Source organism: Tachysurus vachellii, chromosome 2, assembly GCF_030014155.1.
Source record: "Tachysurus vachellii isolate PV-2020 chromosome 2, HZAU_Pvac_v1, whole genome shotgun sequence".
Taxonomy (NCBI): domain Eukaryota; kingdom Metazoa; phylum Chordata; class Actinopteri; order Siluriformes; family Bagridae; genus Tachysurus; species Tachysurus vachellii.
In genome coordinates, this window is record NC_083461.1 from 28,055,996 (window position 1) to 28,073,328 (window position 17,333).

A 17,333-nucleotide genomic window follows, 5' to 3' on the forward strand; every position below is an offset into this window, starting at 1 on the left:
GAGGAGTCGATTCTCTGTTACCTGAATTGACCAAGGCAGTTGAATTGAATCCGAAGGAGTCGACGCTGAATCAGTGGGAAAATTGATTCAGTTCAGATTTGCTTACAGATAATGTAAAAAAAAAAGTCTCCATATTAAAACATTTTATTTTTAAATATCTTGCTTACAACAAATACAATGCTGTCATATGTCGTAATAGTGTAAAGATAAACAATAGCATATGATGTTAATAAATGTGTCATGATTACTGTATTGTGTACATAAATATTTATTTATATATTTTTTAATTCATGTTTTATTTATATCCTTACACTCTTGTCACAGACACACACATCACTCATGACACTCTTCTGTTACACACACACACACAACACTCCTGACACTCTTCTCCACCTCTTCACCTCTTTTCCACACTCCCCATCACACTGGATGTTTGACCCCAAATACATAACTCCTCCACCTTCTTGACCTCAGCCCTCTGTAACCTCACTGTTCTACTTCCCTCCCTCTCGTTCATACACAATTTCACTTTATTTTATTAATATTGCGTGGATTGCATTATATTTATAATGTATTTTCAGTTGAATAATCATTTCCTATCAGTATAGCTACATGTCTGAGTTAAATGTTAACGTTTTATCCTGATTTCTAGTTATTTCTTGTTTTCTTTACATTGTTTATCTAATATAAAAAACCTCAGCCTATGAACTGTAAACACTGCATCACTCATGAACTCAACGCTGTCAGAATTATTTTTATTATTATTCATTTCTAAAATTAAATTACTTTCAAAATAGCGAATACAACAAAAGTAGGCTTTTCAAGTGTAATATTTTGACAAACACTGTCAATATAGAATCTCGTGGAAAAGCAGTTTTGCACCATTATAGTAAAATCACAAATCAATCCCTTCATTCAGTCCATCAAACCAATTGTTGCTATAGCTGAGAAATAATTTTAGCAATGCATTTATCTATGTGTTAAATATAGCATTACATTAGCAATAAAATGTTAGCTAATCGTAAAAAAAATAATGTTAATTGCAAAGAAAAAAAAAATCTTGGGGAATGTCACAAACCTCAGGAGGTAGCAGATAGTAAGCAAGTTTAATTATACTGGAATTTGTTATTTATTGCTTACATCACATACATGTGTAATTTAATAACCCACAATGTTAAATGTGAACAGTGCTCTGTACGTAATGAGGGTGTTTAACATGCATTTTATCCCTCTGAAATCTTGCAATGTAGAATAGACTAAAGTGCAAATACTGTAGGATGATGGACAGGCCTTTAACGGTCATTGCGGTAGCAGAGCCTTACAAATCATATTAATTTATTCAATGGTTAATATAAATACACACATGTACTGTAGGTCACATAATTTTATATATATATATATATATGAAGATTATGTGTAATATTGTCGAGCTGTGTGTGTTGATCTTTACTTGAGGGGGAAAAAAAGACCAGAGTAAAGACTAACAACATTTCATGTGTCTGATGTAAGTGCATGCTGATTATTCATTAGTGCTAGTATGTAAATCCCTTTTTCTTTTTCTTCTGAAATAAAAATCTACATTTTGGTTCACTGTGTTGCGCAGCTTGACGGTTTCTGCGATTCTGCCTCAATTAGCTTCTTCTCAATTTCCACCTAAAAGCAGAAAGAACAAACAATATAAATCTAGCAATTTAATGAGATGATTGATTGATTGATTGATTGATTGGCTTATCACTGATTTTACCTGCCATCGATAGAATGCCCTGTAACTGATGTGTTTCTGAGGCTGAATGTCACTTTCTGTTCCCAAAGACTTCACCCTGGTTTGAGAAGCGACCGTATCTGCCACCTCACACTCCATGGTGATGAATGGGAACCAGTCAGTGGGGATATCTTGGTCCGACGCCAACTCCAGCTTACAGGAGAAGCAATGGGGTTGTTCTGCTGCTGTGAGTGAGTGAACAAAGTAAATAGAGGAAATGAGAAGTTGGCATGCTACACCACCAGAGGGAGCACACATCCCATTGCACAGATATCTCACACACATTAGGTTCCCATCACACCATCTCCATTTACTTTTATTCATTTGGCAGAACCTTTTGTACAAAGGAACTTACTAATACACAGAGAGCTAACGATCTTGCTCAAGGCTCTTAATTTAAAATCCCCAAATCCTGTTCAATACGACAGAACCTTAACCAAAGCAATCCCATCCCTGAAGGACAAAATGTGGGGTTTGTTCCTGTCGTAAACTTGCATTGGCACCACCAAATGTCCATTGGACATACACAATGTTTACCGTGTTCCTTGACTGTGAAGCTTTATCCAGCTTGGTTTCGGAGTCATTAAATTTACTCCAACTATACTTTTTTTTATAAACATAATTCCATGTTCGTATAATTTTCCAACATCATTACCTATATGTTTAGAAAAGTGTGCTATTTTGGTAACTTGACCGATTTGAACAATTATTACAATGTCAGAAATCTGTATCTAAAGCAATCTCATGAGGAAAATGCCTCAGCATGACGCCGATACCACAGCGTTATTTCTACCACCATTTCTAAGCCCTGGAAATATAATAAATTATGCAAAAGATTTATAAATACATCTCTGCTGTATGAGTTGTACAAATGGAGTTTAATATTGATTAGTGTAGGCTTAGTTATTGCATTAGTACTGTAATGTTTGCCTGATATTTTGGGAAAAATATAAAAGTAATCAGTGGAGTTTGGAGAAATCAGGATTTTGGGATGACTTGACTGATTTAATACTGGCCTTCTAGTAGCAGTAACAAGTTCTTGTACTTGATTTATTCCATGTACATAAGCTGGTTCTTTACTTACCCATGTTCTTAGCAGGAAGTTTGTCAATCCTCCAAACGATGGCTCCGTATACGTTCTCATACTTGACAGTACCAACAGTCACCTGCATGACTGGGTGAGAATCTGTGACATTTACTGAGCCCAGGCAGGCATTTCTGTTCATGCGGGCCTTGATGGATTTCTGCCAGAGCAGCGAGATGGTGCGAGGCACTTTCACCCAATCCCCAGGTAGTGGAACCTGGATTAACACGTTTTCACAAAGCGTTTCTGAATGTGCCCCAAGTGAAGGGAAGGATGACTGCATATTGAGAAAGGCTTGTAGCTCCAGGTAGGCACCTTGAACAGTGACTGTAGCCTTGACTGAGAAGGGAAGGTCTCTACAGTTCAGCGATACTGTCCTGTAGCGACCGAGTTCCACCCTGCAGGCATCCAGTGGCGAGAACTTAATCAACCTAGTGTCTTCGAATTCAGCCTCTCTCACAGACTTGTGAAAGTGGTAGTCGGCGATCTCCATCCACACTTCATCCTCTGCAGAGCCATAATTAGAGTCTTTGTTCAGAAGCCCGAGGTCGTTCAACGCCAGGAAACATTCCGCTGTACCGTTTATGAAGGCCAAGCAGTGGAGCCGTGTGATGGCTGCACATTCTAGCGTGGCTCCATCCTTATCTACTTGCATCCAGATATGGTCTGCAATCTGCAAAGATAGCTCTTGCTCATCGTAATGTTTTGGTTGCTTGAGAGGACCTGGTAATCTCATCAGCTCCTCCTCAAGGGACACCAGCAAGTCCTCCATGTCTCTGTACTCCGTTGTGCCAAACTTCAGCAGCTGCTCCACTTCAGATTCATGCATTACCTCAGGTTTAGAGTGGTAGCGCTTTCGTTCCACGTATGACACATGTTCGATCTTCAATGTCACAATTTTTCGTGGCTCACCATAGCTTTCCAGTTTGGGGCCTGAAATATAGCAACTGGAGCTCAGCTGGAACTCTTTGAAAGGTTTCTCCAAACCTTTTTCATAATACATTTGGAGAACAGCTCCTGGGAGCAGCTGTAAGTATATAGGGCCCCACTGGCGGGATGACATACGGTTCTTTTTCTCAGGGATCCTCAGCATTAATGACCAGCCATGCCTCCTCTGGCTGAGGAACAGTCCCTGTGGAACAAAGGAAGAAAGACTTCTTCCTGTATCAATATCCTTTAGTTTGCTCATATCCAAAACTCCTTCCTCACTCTCTTGGTCTTGGCCCTCCTTTGCCTTTAACCGCTCTAGCTTATGGCAGATGTATGAGTAGGAGTTTTGAAGTTGGTCCCTCGGTGGCTCGTAACCATCCTTGGTTCGGATAAAGAAGCGAGGCAAGCTTGAGCCAGGCTCAGAGTCTGATGAAGAACTTCCAGAATCTCTCTTGTGCTTGTTTTCACCCAAAAATAGGTGAACACGACCGGGATCTTGGTCTAGGAATGATGGGAAGGAAGTAGATGCCTCAGAGGACAAACGTCTATCAGGAGAAGAGAGATTTGTTGATGTGTTGGAGAAACTCCTGAAGACACTCGGTGGCCTGAGAGAGTCGCAGTTAAATGGAGATGGACCGGTTGGAGTTTCCCTTACTGGAGTGCACATTGGAGTGTTGCTGGGCACACATGAGCTCCCATTGAAGCTAAAGGGCATTTGAGGAGATTCCAATGGACTGGATAACCTTCTTGCTGAACTCCCCAAAGGAGGCAGCACCAATTTCAAGCCATTTGGTCGAGGTATTGACCCGGAATTTGATGGAGGAGACTGCAGGCTTTTCTGCGGCGAGGCCAGGGGGGTGCCTTCATCTTCGAATGTCACCCAGTTAGCTGGATGGTTCGTTGAGCACATAGTGTTGGTCAATTTGTGTGAAATTATTCTGCCTTTTCCTGGTGTGCCTCAATCAAACCCACCATCGGGGGTCATCTGTATAAGGACAAGAGTACAAATATTCACAGATTATAAAGCTAATAATAACAATTTAACAGACCATACGTGTAACTGATTTATAAAATGTAATGTTAATTAATCTCTACAAAGAAAATACTAATGTTGAAGCTCTGCCTTTACAAACGGGTGAATGCTTAAGCGTCTGCATGGTAAGGAAGAATAAGTGGTCAGGGTCGTGGTGTATACACACATTACAGAATCACACGCGTGTCTGGATGAGAAACTGACCATGTGCCAAATGTGCAGCTGGTTAAAGTCATATGCCAAGTTTCCATTTGCAGATTTCTCACATGACCGCAGATTTAATTACTCAGTGACACGGGAACAAGCATTCAGCGTCTTTGGCTTCTTAACTCGCTGCAGCTCGACCTAAATACATCCAAGTGGAAACATCTGGGTTACAAAATATTTTTGCACACATTGTAACAGCTGGGAAGGGAGAGAAGGGAAATGTGTCACACTCTGAGTTTGTCTCGGAAACGCGTGATTCGACTTCCACATGTGATTTAGATGGTTAAATATAACAGCCTGAATCAGATGTTCATGGTGTTGGGATAAAGCAGGTCTGAGTCTTTACATCTCTTTGTAGATCTGTTCCAGTGTAGTGGACAATAATAATAAAGGATGTCTGGATTAGAGCATGTATAGTATATATGGAGATTATAGTGTATATTAATGCTAGGAATTATGCTATGCTGTATTAGCATCAAAGACTACAGTATGAACGTATGACATTCAGCAGTCTGACTGTCTACTGCAGTTATTTTAATAAATAGGTCTGTAAATACTCTGCTAGCCGCATTGCCTTGAGACAGAAAAGCTCGTAAAAAAAAAGAAGTGCTGGATCATTCCTTCTCTGCTGGAAAAAACTAAGCAAGCTATAAACATAAAGCTGACACAAGCCGCATCAGCAAGCCACTGCGGCATGGAGCGCTGTGAGTGGGCGGAGAAATGAGAGGTTACAGAATCGTCGGTGGCTCCCAGACGCATTCCAGGCATTCCTATGGGACGCTCGGCACAGAAGAAGGAAATACCATCCCACAACACTCCCAACAAATCCAAGCACTAAACAGCGTCACTGTGATCTTATGCCTTTACACACCGGACACACTGATCTCAGTCGGTGGATGTTACTTTTCATGTCACATGGCCTTTTCTTGACCAGTCAGTGTCTTATTGTCTTATTATTTGTCTTCTTATTATTCTCTTATTGTCTTCAAATCCATTACGTTAAAACTGCAGCTACTTTAAAATACTTAATCAAAAATTAACTTCAGTGCATGAAGCTCACATGGCGGCGCTAACTGTTTGACGTTCAGGGAAGAATTACTCACTGAATCACGCAAGTTTGTGGAAGTCATTTAACTCACTGACCGTGATCTGAACAAACTTTTGTTCCAACAGAACCTAAGATGCTATCTGAAGACCTGATGACGTTCATTACATATTAAGCAACTAGACGATAAGTAAGAAAGTCCAAGTCGATCTTAGTCATTGTTTCAGGAAAGGTTAAAGCATTTGGTTAAGGGTTTAGGGAGACCTTAATTTTCAAAGAATAAATGGATAAAATGTTATGACAGCGTGCACAAAAATCATCTGACAGCTTTTATATTAGCTTGCATATTTTACTGAATAAGTATAATATTGTAGTCGATAACGAAAATGAAAAATGTGATTTACAAAAAAAAAGTTAATTGGTAACACGGTGACATTTTCTTTAAGGAGACTCTACTGTAAGACTAAGTACAAGGAAGGAGTCATCAGGGCAGGTTGCGGTTCATAGCTGCTGTAGTGCAAGTGAAAACACTTATTTTATGGATTTTCCACAGCATTAAATGTAACTAGAAATGGAAAAACAGTCAGACTTCTTATTCTTAAGCTAGTTTTGACAAACCGCTATGCTGTAAAAGAAATACAAGACTTATTCATACTGTTATAGGAAAATAATCTTATAAACTTTGGATTGTTGATTATTTTTCTGTAACAGCACAACACAGGCTGTTTTTACTGTGACGGAGTGTGCTATTCTTATCAACGTATCTGTGTATCAGACACTAAGAGATTATTACACGTCCACAGTGCCAATCTTGTTCTATTCTAGTCAAGCAAAAACTCAAATATAATCTCTTTAAATTGAAAAGTAGTATTGAACATAATAACTATCTGTGTCTCAAGCTACAATGAGCACGACTTCAGATAAAGAGATGCATGGGGTGGATCTGCATCCAGATAATGGCAGGGTACGGAATATAACTTCGTTCTCTGATGTCACGCACAAACTCTGAAACTATCCTCTGTGCATCCAGATCAAGCCCAGAGTAATCACCAGTTTTACACACACACACGCCGGGATAAGCTCCAAAACAGCTCTGGTTAGAGTGCAGCGATGGAAATTGATCCATTGCATTAGTACAAGCATGGAAAAGTCCATTTTCACTCACATACGAGAATGAAGAATTTCAGCTGCTATAAGTATGATACAATAATAAATGTAACTATTATAGGATAAAATGTACAGCATGTCACTCTTAGATTAATACAACTGTATAAAGAAAAAAAAAGAAAAAACAGCTGTAGTATAAGAGGAATTAAACACGTGGGGTAGTAACAGTGGCCTACCTCTGCTTCATCACCACTTTGATTTATTTTCCTAAAAGTGCACGACAGAGTATTTATTAAGTTTTTTTAACACAATATATGTAGCACACTGTTTCAATGCATTCATACGAGAAAAAATCACAAAATTTCAACTTTAGTATTGATTTAAAAAAAAAAATAATATAAAAAATAAAAATAGAGGATCTGGCAACCCAGACTGGGCTACATCATGTGAGGTTCTGCATCAGCTGTAACAAAGATAAAAAAAAAAAACAAAAAAAAACAAGCTAAAGGATTTGTTTAGTGACGAATTGCTTTGTTCGAGTTTTCTGGAGAAGGTTTCATGATTTTCAAAACTTAGTCGAAATCTGCTTTTAACGTTAACGCACAAGAAAAGTAGTGTGACGTCACAACACCCACGGATGCATTAACGCGAGCGCTTTTTTGTTTGTTTCGATTAAATAAAACATTATTATTCGCTTTGTTTAACTCACAAATAGCAAGTTGCATCCCTTCTGTAGATGAAAACGGTTGCAAAAAATGTTCTAAATCTGTTCCAAGTGAAGTTTTACAAGCCCTAAAGCAGACTTTATGTAAATACTCACCAATGTTTCCATCAATAAGCAGAAAAAAAAAATACAATGGCATGGATTCGAATTAATGTTCCTGGATCCTTCACACCCTGATGTAGGAAAACACCGACACGGAAAGCTGGAATCAAACGTAAACTATCTCTGCCAGGAAAAGAGCCATGAAAACAAGACAGAGGTGAGTTCGATTCCCCATATCCCAGAATCGACTCCGAATCAGTCTGGGAACCGATTCTCAAACCGACACTGAAAGAAAACTATTTAACCTTCTTTAATCAGTATGATCTATTTTTTTCCCTTTGGTTAAACGTTTCCAACATGCATAATTCGGTTCCTATTGTATCCCTATAAATGTTGGGTGTCTCATAATACCGTTATAATACCGTTAGAGCGACATTGTAGCTGAAGATTCGCGTTTTGACCACTAGGGGGCATTAAAACAATCTGCTGTTACAGCAAAATTAATCAGTTTTTGTCACGTTTCCTTTGGCCTACTTTTGCAAAATATTTGTTAGAAGGAATTCATGTGCCTTATATTTACCTCTTAAAAAATTTTCTTCAGAATCAACTTCAACTCCGAATCAGAATAGTTTCACTTCGGAATCGACTCCAAGCTTTAACCAGTTTCCTCCATAAACATTGCTCAGTACAGATTATGCCTGAACCCAACATACACATTAAAAACCTTTTGAATTAAGAGCAAATTAACAGATTAAACCCCCGAGACCTCCACAGCTTCTTAAAGACCTGTGTGCTGATGTTTGAGTAATGTAATAAATATTTCTTGCTTTATGTACTGCACCAGTGAAACTCCACCCACATTGCTATACTGTGTAGTTTTACAGCACACAGGTTTGCTTTTAAAACATCACATTGTCTAACAAATTCATAACATTTCACTTGAATAAAGATTGTGTATTTCTGTTTGCAGGGACATCCAGGATGTGGCACCAGTGTAAAATAATTAGGAGAAATGAATTAGACAATTCTGCACCGTCTTCATGCTAAAATGAAGTAAATCCACCATGAGACCAGCATCGTGACAACAGGAAAGCAGGTGAAAATGAAAGACCAGAGCATTGCGATTGGGTGGTGGAAAATTTTTATTGGCTACTGTACATCGGTTCACTTGTCCTCCGGCTTGTTGAAGCAGTAGGTGAGACAGCACTTGCCACAGTAGTGCCTGTCAAAGTGGCTGGCCATAAAAACGCCGGCACCGCACTCGTCAGCTGGACACTCACGACGCAGACGGTGGATCTTCCCGTTCTCGTCCACCTAACACGAGAAATCAGCTTTGACTTTTTTTTCTTTTTGGTAGTCATCTAACATACAACAGGTATGTTCATGTTTCTCACCTTGTAGTACTTGAGCACAGCGAGCTTAACCTTCTTTCTTTTATGCTTGTTCTTCTTGGGGGTGGTGTAAGACTTCTTCTTCCTCTTCTTAGCACCACCACGCAGCCTCAGCACCAGGTGCAAGGTGGACTCCTGAAACAAACATCAGGGGTTTCATTCTACCATCTTAAATAATACTAATTTAAAATAGCAAGTTTTTTAAGCTGTCTGGTCTGGACAGCTGTGTGATTTGATTTAATAATCAATATAGTCAGAGATTTTTGGTTAATGGGATAGATTTTTATATTTCTATTATTTAATTACGATTATGATTTTTAACCATCGCAGTGGAAGAAATAATGTTTAGTAAACAAATTACAATACATTTTCGTGCATTGTGTCAGTTGAATGCTCACACTCCCACTCACCTCCCCTACATACATGGAGCGGGGGGAAAAAAAGGACAAATCAATAAATAAATAATACTAAATGCTAATCCACATATGACATTTAGGTTTTGTAAAGGCAACACGAACAAGATAAACTCACGACCAGATACTTAACTTTCATACAAATTACCTGTAAATCCAGATCTGCCTTAATACACACAGGATACTAGAATACGAATTTAAATGGACTAAACAGGGAGGTCATGGCCTAATGGTTAGAGGGTTTGACTCCTAACCCTAAGGTTGTGGGTTCGAGTCTCGGGTCGGCCACAACTGGGCACCAAACCATACATAGCTGTATGTCACATCACTAAAGTGCTGAATGCGGTTTAGTAGTGTTAAAGACTTTACAGAGGTTTGTTAGAGAAATCTTTGCTGTGGTTTGTTAGAGAAATCTAGGTAATTTGGGGGGTGTGAGAAGGTGCTCTGGTTAAAGGCTTCTGTCATAAAAGTAAACAAATGATGTTCCTAATACTGGGTTACATTTTAAAGAAGTCCTAGTCCTATATAATTTACCCTTCTCTTCTCTCAAGATTCACCTCTTCACAGTCCTTCCTGGGCTGTCGTGTGTGTGTGTGTGAGAGAGAGACACACCAAAGGAAAGGAAACACTAATGTACAGGGCACGAGGCTTCTACAGCACCCTGAAAATGCTGCTCACCTTCTGGATGTTGTAGTCAGACAGGGTTCGTCCATCCTCCAGCTGCTTCCCGGCGAAGATCAGCCTCTGCTGGTCAGGAGGGATCCCTGGATTTAAACAGATATAAATCATTATACGGAAATTCAGCGTGAAGTTAAAAGGTGGGTCTAAAGACTAGAAGTTTAAGTTAAACGCTCAAATACAAGACGATCATATCGTCCTGCATTTGGACCTGGTTACCTTCTTTGTCCTGGATTTTAGCCTTGACATTTTCAATAGTATCTGAAGGTTCAACCTGGAATTAAAACACAATCACATTGTTTATGTAAAGAAAAGCAACATCTCTAATAGATCAGTATATAAACACATCCTGAATGTTAAGTCTGCAGCATTCCGGAGTAAACAACAACTCGTTATGTTAAAATAGACTGAAAACTGGTTTAAGTGTAAACTAGTCGTCGGTTAGCATGGAGACTAGTTATGCTAGTCGAGCTGTGTGCACGTGCGACACAAACTAGCTGGTTTAGCACGAGTTTAAGGCTCGGTTTAACTTGTGCTTGCTGACAAAAGTATTAAAGGTTAAACCTGAGGTAAATATCAGTGTTGTGGCTTAAAACAAGAGAATAAATGAGGTAACGAAGCTGAAATGTGGCTCACACGCTAAGCTAATGCTCACCTCAAGGGTTATAGTCTTCCCTGTAAGGGTTTTCACGAAAATCTGCATTTCGCCGTTTAATCCACCTGTACACAAAACACGCAAACACGTCTCCTAAGTATCAGGAATCAATCTCTATATGAATCTGTGGACATTTTTAACTTGTTTTTTTTAATCCAAAGCCGGAGCTCAACTCACCACAAGCCTCTCGCTAATGGCGGATCGTGAGAAGAGGGCTTTCGGAGCACGCTACGGGGTTTTCTCGCCTTGCTTTGCAGGGGCGAGGAGTCCATCACGATGCCTACTCAAAAATAAACAAAAATAAATAGATAACCTGGATTTGCAAATGATCTGTAAATGTTTAACATTAAGGCTTTTTAACCGCGATCAGTTAAAAATACTACAGGTGAATATTTATGTCGTATAAACTGTAAATAAGACGGTGAGACGTTCACAAAACGAATCGATTCTCCGAGGCCGTGACTAGTGAACAAGTAAAATATGTATTTTTAACTGAATATCTGAGCAATAACGCAGCAAATAAAGTTAATAAAACCGTATAAATGTGTATTTTAAACAAGTTCAGAATTTGTAATCTGTGAATTCGACTCCTGGAACCGGCTCTATCGATTCCCTTTATAACAACTGAATCAAAATCGGAGTCGACTCGAAATTGTGGAGTCATACCACACTAAAAGTAAAACAAAACTACACTACCCATAAACCCAGTCCTTTCTATAGCAACAAGACTACGTTACCATAGCAACCTTGTACCGCTTATGAACTGCAACCTTTATTAGTGTATAGGATCAGAAGAACAGAAGAATTGATGGATTTTAATGCACAAGATGCTCCACTGTGTGAATCCACGAGTTACAGGAGTTTTATGAAATCACTGAAAGAGTTTATAAAGAGTGAAAAAGAGCAGTTATGTTGTCCCGATGAAGGACCTGATGAACAGAGATATACCATTTACAGCACAGCTTTCCATAAGGTACATTTAAATACATCGATATTAATTCTACACATCGAATATTATCAGATTTTCTGATAAACGATTAAGTGATTTTGAGCATTAAGTGATTTAGAGCATGGGAAATTCACATTTTTACTTTTCTAAAATTTTTATTTGTATATTTTGTTTCGTATCATTCCATATTTTTGCTCCAAATCTCATTATTTAATCATTAGCAGCAATTATAAAAAGAAAAAAAAAAACAACAAAAACAAAATTCTATCTTATCATTTTGCTTCTCATTTCTATCCACTGCTAAAGTGGCTTTAAACACTTTTTCTTGGCTCTTAAATTATATTCCTTCTCATAAAAAGCCAATTTTTGGAGATGCAAAGCTTCAACGAGAACACCGACAACATTTCTAGCCTACATTCTGTGATTATCTTGATGTCCTCTTGTCAGATAATCGACTACGCGACGGCTTACAAACCGATTCTCACAGCCATCAAGAAAGAATATGATGACTTTATTGCTTCAGTGAAGTTTGATCAGCATCAGGCTCAGCTTGCTCATGGAAAACTGAAGGCCATGCTGGCTCAACCCACATCCTTCATGTACTATCAGAGGAGAGCTGATCAACTGCAGGAGAGGTAAAACATCTTCAGCTTCCAAAGTGATTTAGGTGGGAGTCAGAGAAAGAGGTGTGATAGGGACTGGAATTAAACAAATAAATCACAGGGCTGGATATGCAGCTGGCAAGACAACTGAGTCCAGGAGTGGGAAGGATCGGTCAGAATTCCTTCAGAAGCAGGCGAGATTGGTCAGAATTCCTTTAGAAGTGGGTGGAATTGGTCAAGACTAAATGGGATTAATCATAACTGTATTTGGAAGCAAACAGAATTCAGAGATCCAGGTGGGATCGGCAGTTTTGCCAAAACTGGATGGGATCAATCAGAATCACTGCTTTGGGAGTGGATGTACGGTGTAGTTCAGAATTGCTTACGGAGCAGGATGGAGTGATCAGAATTCATAAAGGGGCAGGTGGGGTTGCAAGGAATTCTCTTAGTAGAGATTGGAATTGGTCTCAAATCCTTCAGAATTTATGATTACTTTGGGAACAAATGGATTGGTTAGAATCCCTTCACAAGCATTTAGGATCGGTTAGAATTCCTTTAGGAAAGTGCAGGGTTGTTATTCATCTATTTTGACTTAGTTTTAAAGACAGAAATGCTTGATTTCGTCAGGAAGAGACTGGATTGGTTAGAATTCATTAAGAGGTGGGTGGGATCATACAGTATAGAATTCCTTTAGGAGTGAGTGGGATTACTTAGGATAACTTTGGGAACAAGAAGGATTAGTCAGAATTCCTTCAGGAGCAGGTAGGATCGGTTAGAAGTATCTGGGAATGAGAATAAAAAAACAAATCTACAGAACACCTGCTTTTTATTTATTCAGGATTGCAACCATTCAGCGAAACACTGCTGATTTACATTCAGAGATGAAAAGACTTCAAGAGTCCAAAAATAAACAAGAAGTTTCCCAACAACAGGAAACATTACAGCTCCCAGCTCCCGTTGGTCCTATACCAGGTACTTCAACACTGTCACATGTGTTTCACTTGAAATGTCTCTGGAAATGTGATTCAGCTTTAAACTATTCCTGATGTTTCTCCATCTGCAGGTCTTACTCTAAGTGAGTTGTTAAATCCAGAATCCTTGGATAAACATATGGAGCATTTGGAGGAGAAGAGAAATGAACTGTTGAGAAAGAAACAGAGCCAGTATGTTCCAGTGCAGGTCCAGAATGAACTGGAGGTAAAAATTAAGGCCATACTGAACCAAAGGGATGAACTTTCTGTAGAAAACAACAAACTGCTGCTCAGGTGAGAACACTACTAAACACTTTAATGGAATTTTCAATCTATTCTTCTGGGCAGAACAATTAAAGGTGTCAACAGAGAGTTTTCCTATAGGAAGAAATTCCAAGTTCCAACACTTGAACTATCCAGGAGCTCTAGAGCTTAAGAACAAAATTAGTTCATGAATGTAGTATCGATTACATTGAGAAGATACAGAGTCCACTGATTTACACTAATGTACAATCATCTGGTCTTTTCCACCAGGTATAAACAGTTGACATACCTGAAGGAAACCATTAGCTGTTGGGAAAAATCAGGAAGCCACCTTCCTGTACTCGAGCTTCTCTCCTCTGAACTGAAGCATGTGTCAGAAATTAAAGGTTCAGCTTCATCCATGTGTTCAGCTCGTAACAGACAACAGCAGACACACCACTCTTCTTGTGTTTGTCCTTTTCTCAACGTCTTCTTTCATTTATAGTATCTGAAGACGAGCACGTCGGCTTCCAGGATGGTAGTTCAGAACACGACGATCCTGGTAAAATCAAAGAATCCAAACGTCTGGCGGATTATGTCGAGAGGTTTGGCAAGATTTCTTGAATCTGCAATAAGTTTCTTAAAGCTTTTCTTAAAGCTGCAATATGTTTAGCTTTGGATAAACATCATTTCATCCACAGTGTAGTGCTTGTTTTTATTTATTAAAGAATGGCATGTCATACTTTGTATCTATTTGTAGTTACATCGAATGTTGTCAAAAAACAAGTTTCTGTTATCACTTAACTTATAGCGGCTTTAAACCGTCATAACTTCACGATCACTTTGTTGGACTTGTTGTTACAAAGCTCTGACTCTGGAGACTCCTTCAAACTTCTCGGTTTTCTTTGTCTCAGTACCCAGGATCAAGCCACATGTCTTCCTGATTGAACTTCTTAGCTTTCATATTTTGTCATTGATAGTTGTCTTCAATCTTTCAATGGTACCTTCATGAGACTGAATCTAAACGTGATGGTTACGTTACATAGAGCTTTAATCAGCTGCTTTGTTTCCACCATCCACAGGTTTGTCAAGCTGTTTGAATCCGGCGACTACGAGACAGCCGCCTTTCACGCCGCAATGTCTCCTCACGGAGTGCTGAGAAACATCGACGTCCTGGAGAAATTCAAAGGTACGTTTCGTCACGTTCTTCCGCAGCACCGTGGAACTGTGGCTTAGTGATTCGTCTTTTTTTTCTGAAGCTATCTCGGTGTACAAGGAAGCGGTTCATCCTGTGCTGTTCTTCTTCCGGTTGTTGATGGTTTCGGCACCGGCTGGGAAACCGCTGCCGGAAAAGTTGTCGTTGGAGGGGGTCCGATGTGCCCTGAAGCACGGCTACGTCGAGCTGCTGATGTTTGCGGTGTCTCAACACAGGTGACAAGAAAAATTTAATCTCTTATTCTTGGACGTAATGTGATCGAGGAGAAAATCACAACAGGTTTTTAGGTTTCTGCTCAACCCTGGAGGAAATGACTGTTCTGTTTGGAACGAGAAGTTGATCTCTTGTCATGTTACATCCACAGGCTTACATACACTGAGGAATTAGGTGATCTGATCTGTAGCCATAGACATGATGACCCACGTGTAGTGGACACTTGCTTGGCTTTGGCTCAGATCGTTTACTCGGCTTGCGGCGTGCGCAGAAAAGCCGCACTGAGCATGTGCAGACGAGGTTTGACTGGAGCAGCTTTAGAGTTTATTTACTACAACAAAGAATTCACAGTCGGTGAGAAACACCATCGATCACAACACACACAACATCCTAAAGTTCAGGAAAACATTTATTCAGAGAAGAAACTCTGATCTCTGTAGTGTTTTTATATACGTCTATAACTATACACGTATTACTATGTAATAATTATACACATGCGGTAGCCTACAACGTAGCTGCTAGCTTTCCCTCTGTCCGATACAAAGCACTGAAACTGGAGACTTCTTCCGCATGGTTGTATATTTATTTCACAGAAGACTGTGTGTTCATGCTGAGGGAACTTCCCAGTGTGGATCTGCTGCAGGATTTCACACAGCCGGGTGACGGCACACCGCCACTGATGTCCGTTGAGTTTATCTGCTGTTATCTTCTCAACTCTGAACTGGAGGATCTGGTCTTCCAACTGCTGGAGCAGATTCAGGCTGGAGGACAAGGTTGGAACACACACACACACACAGTTATATAAGAGATAATTAACACACAGTATGCTCTAAATTATGTCGTCTCATACGCAGCATCTGTCAGGCAGATGTATTGTAGATTTAACACATTGCTCTCAGAAGTATTGGCACCGTCGATATGAATTTGATGCTAAGCGGAAAGCACGAATTTAACGCTTCCACGTGTTAAATCGGTTGCGTTCCAGCTGAACTTCTTCTACACTATATACCACGCGTCTTACGCATTTCAGAATTATCTTCGTTCTCATTTTCGTAATGTTTTTAGAGATAATCTGTTCACTTTTGGTGATCAAAGACCGAAATGATGCAGAATTTAAGGCAGACAAGAACCCAGGAAACTTTTGTGCATAAAAATACGTGCATTGTGCAGAAGTCTTTAACACTTTTAATATTTCCGGACACACTTCTGATCAAGCTAGAAAAGTTTGTTAAAAAACTTTATTCTAGTTTGTATCAGCCTTAATAAGTCTTAATTCATAATACTGTGATGAAATCTGTGCTGAGGTCCACAGAACACTTATCCTCCTCTCGATTGTCCACTGGATTAGATAGAGGTTCGCTTCGATCCCTGAAAGTCAAAGTGTGATTTTCTTCTCAATTCTAACACCTAACAGTTACCAGAGTGTGTCTCTCTCAGAGGTTTAGAAGCACTGTAAAGTTTAACAGCAGTGGTTTATACAGGTGCGTTAGAGGAAACCATCCTGGAGGATGAGATGTGCAGTGTGGAGAGCTGGAGTGAAATCGCCACCCGCTGCGAGCAAACCGACCGGCTTCTCCTGGCGCATGACATCATGTCCACACTGATGCTCCAGGACGGTGTGGTGCGCCTCTCTCCAGGCCTGGACGGTGCCGAGCTCATAGAGCACGTCTTCATGTAGCGATCCGACCACCAGGAGGAGCCCGTGAGTCAAAATGTTCCGAACACAGCCCCTGCTCGATGATCATGGACTTCAGAGACACTCATTATTTCCTGTTCAGTGCATCAGCACTTTTTAGAATACAGCAAGCACATAGAGACGAGCAAACTGTAACAATAAATAAAGTAATTAAACACGTCATTGTGGGGCGTTTTCGCTTTTTAGGTTAGATGTGTGTGCCGTCGTTGGCAGGTCAGTGTAATTTTTTTTTGCAGGAGAGAGAAGGCCAGCTTTGTGATCTCCCCCGCAGCACACTGAGCTCTTTGTCACTTCACTTAGCCACTATGGTAACAAGGCACATGAAAGCAAGTGACGCCTCCTCAGTCTACAAACACCCACATTCAGTGATCA

At 39.8% G+C, this 17,333-nt stretch overlaps 3 protein-coding genes across 5 annotated transcripts; 1 reads left to right on the forward strand and 2 right to left on the reverse strand.

Annotated features, from left to right (window-relative positions):
- Positions 1–1,094: 1,094 nt before the first annotated feature.
- On the reverse strand, positions 1,095–8,199 carry LOC132841684 (stonin-1). Of its 3 annotated transcripts, XM_060864128.1 has the most exons (5): positions 7,989–8,198; positions 5,014–5,154; positions 2,847–4,761; positions 1,745–1,947; positions 1,095–1,653 (listed from the first exon to the last, which is right to left on the reverse strand). In XM_060864128.1, exons 3-5 carry the CDS (start codon positions 4,684–4,686, stop codon positions 1,588–1,590), a joined length of 2,109 nt encoding a protein of 702 aa, XP_060720111.1. In that variant the 5' UTR covers positions 4,687–4,761; positions 5,014–5,154; positions 7,989–8,198; the 3' UTR covers positions 1,095–1,587. The 3 variants fall into 3 exon arrangements, with proteins under 3 accessions (XP_060720111.1, XP_060720112.1, XP_060720110.1); XM_060864129.1 differs by lacking the exon at positions 5,014–5,154 and having other exon boundaries at positions 1,745–1,944; positions 7,989–8,199; XM_060864127.1 differs by lacking the exon at positions 5,014–5,154.
- An 859-nt stretch (positions 8,200–9,058) lies between these two features.
- rps27a (ribosomal protein S27a) lies at positions 9,059–11,321 on the reverse strand. Its single transcript, XM_060864131.1, has 6 exons — positions 11,249–11,321; positions 11,072–11,136; positions 10,636–10,690; positions 10,417–10,502; positions 9,329–9,460; positions 9,059–9,248 (listed from the first exon to the last, which is right to left on the reverse strand). Exons 2-6 carry the CDS (start codon positions 11,117–11,119, stop codon positions 9,099–9,101), a joined length of 471 nt encoding a protein of 156 aa, XP_060720114.1. The 5' UTR covers positions 11,120–11,136; positions 11,249–11,321; the 3' UTR covers positions 9,059–9,098.
- Positions 11,322–11,857: 536 nt separating this feature from the next.
- On the forward strand, positions 11,858–17,067 carry LOC132860511 (clathrin heavy chain linker domain-containing protein 1-like). Its single transcript, XM_060891778.1, has 11 exons — positions 11,858–12,044; positions 12,468–12,655; positions 13,461–13,594; positions 13,686–13,887; positions 14,128–14,243; positions 14,342–14,441; positions 14,919–15,025; positions 15,096–15,267; positions 15,417–15,619; positions 15,859–16,038; positions 16,747–17,067. The coding sequence occupies exons 1-11, from the start codon at positions 11,880–11,882 to the stop codon at positions 16,941–16,943; spliced, it is 1,764 nt and encodes a 587-aa protein (XP_060747761.1). The 5' UTR covers positions 11,858–11,879; the 3' UTR covers positions 16,944–17,067.
- The last annotated feature ends 266 nt before the right edge of the window (positions 17,068–17,333 follow it).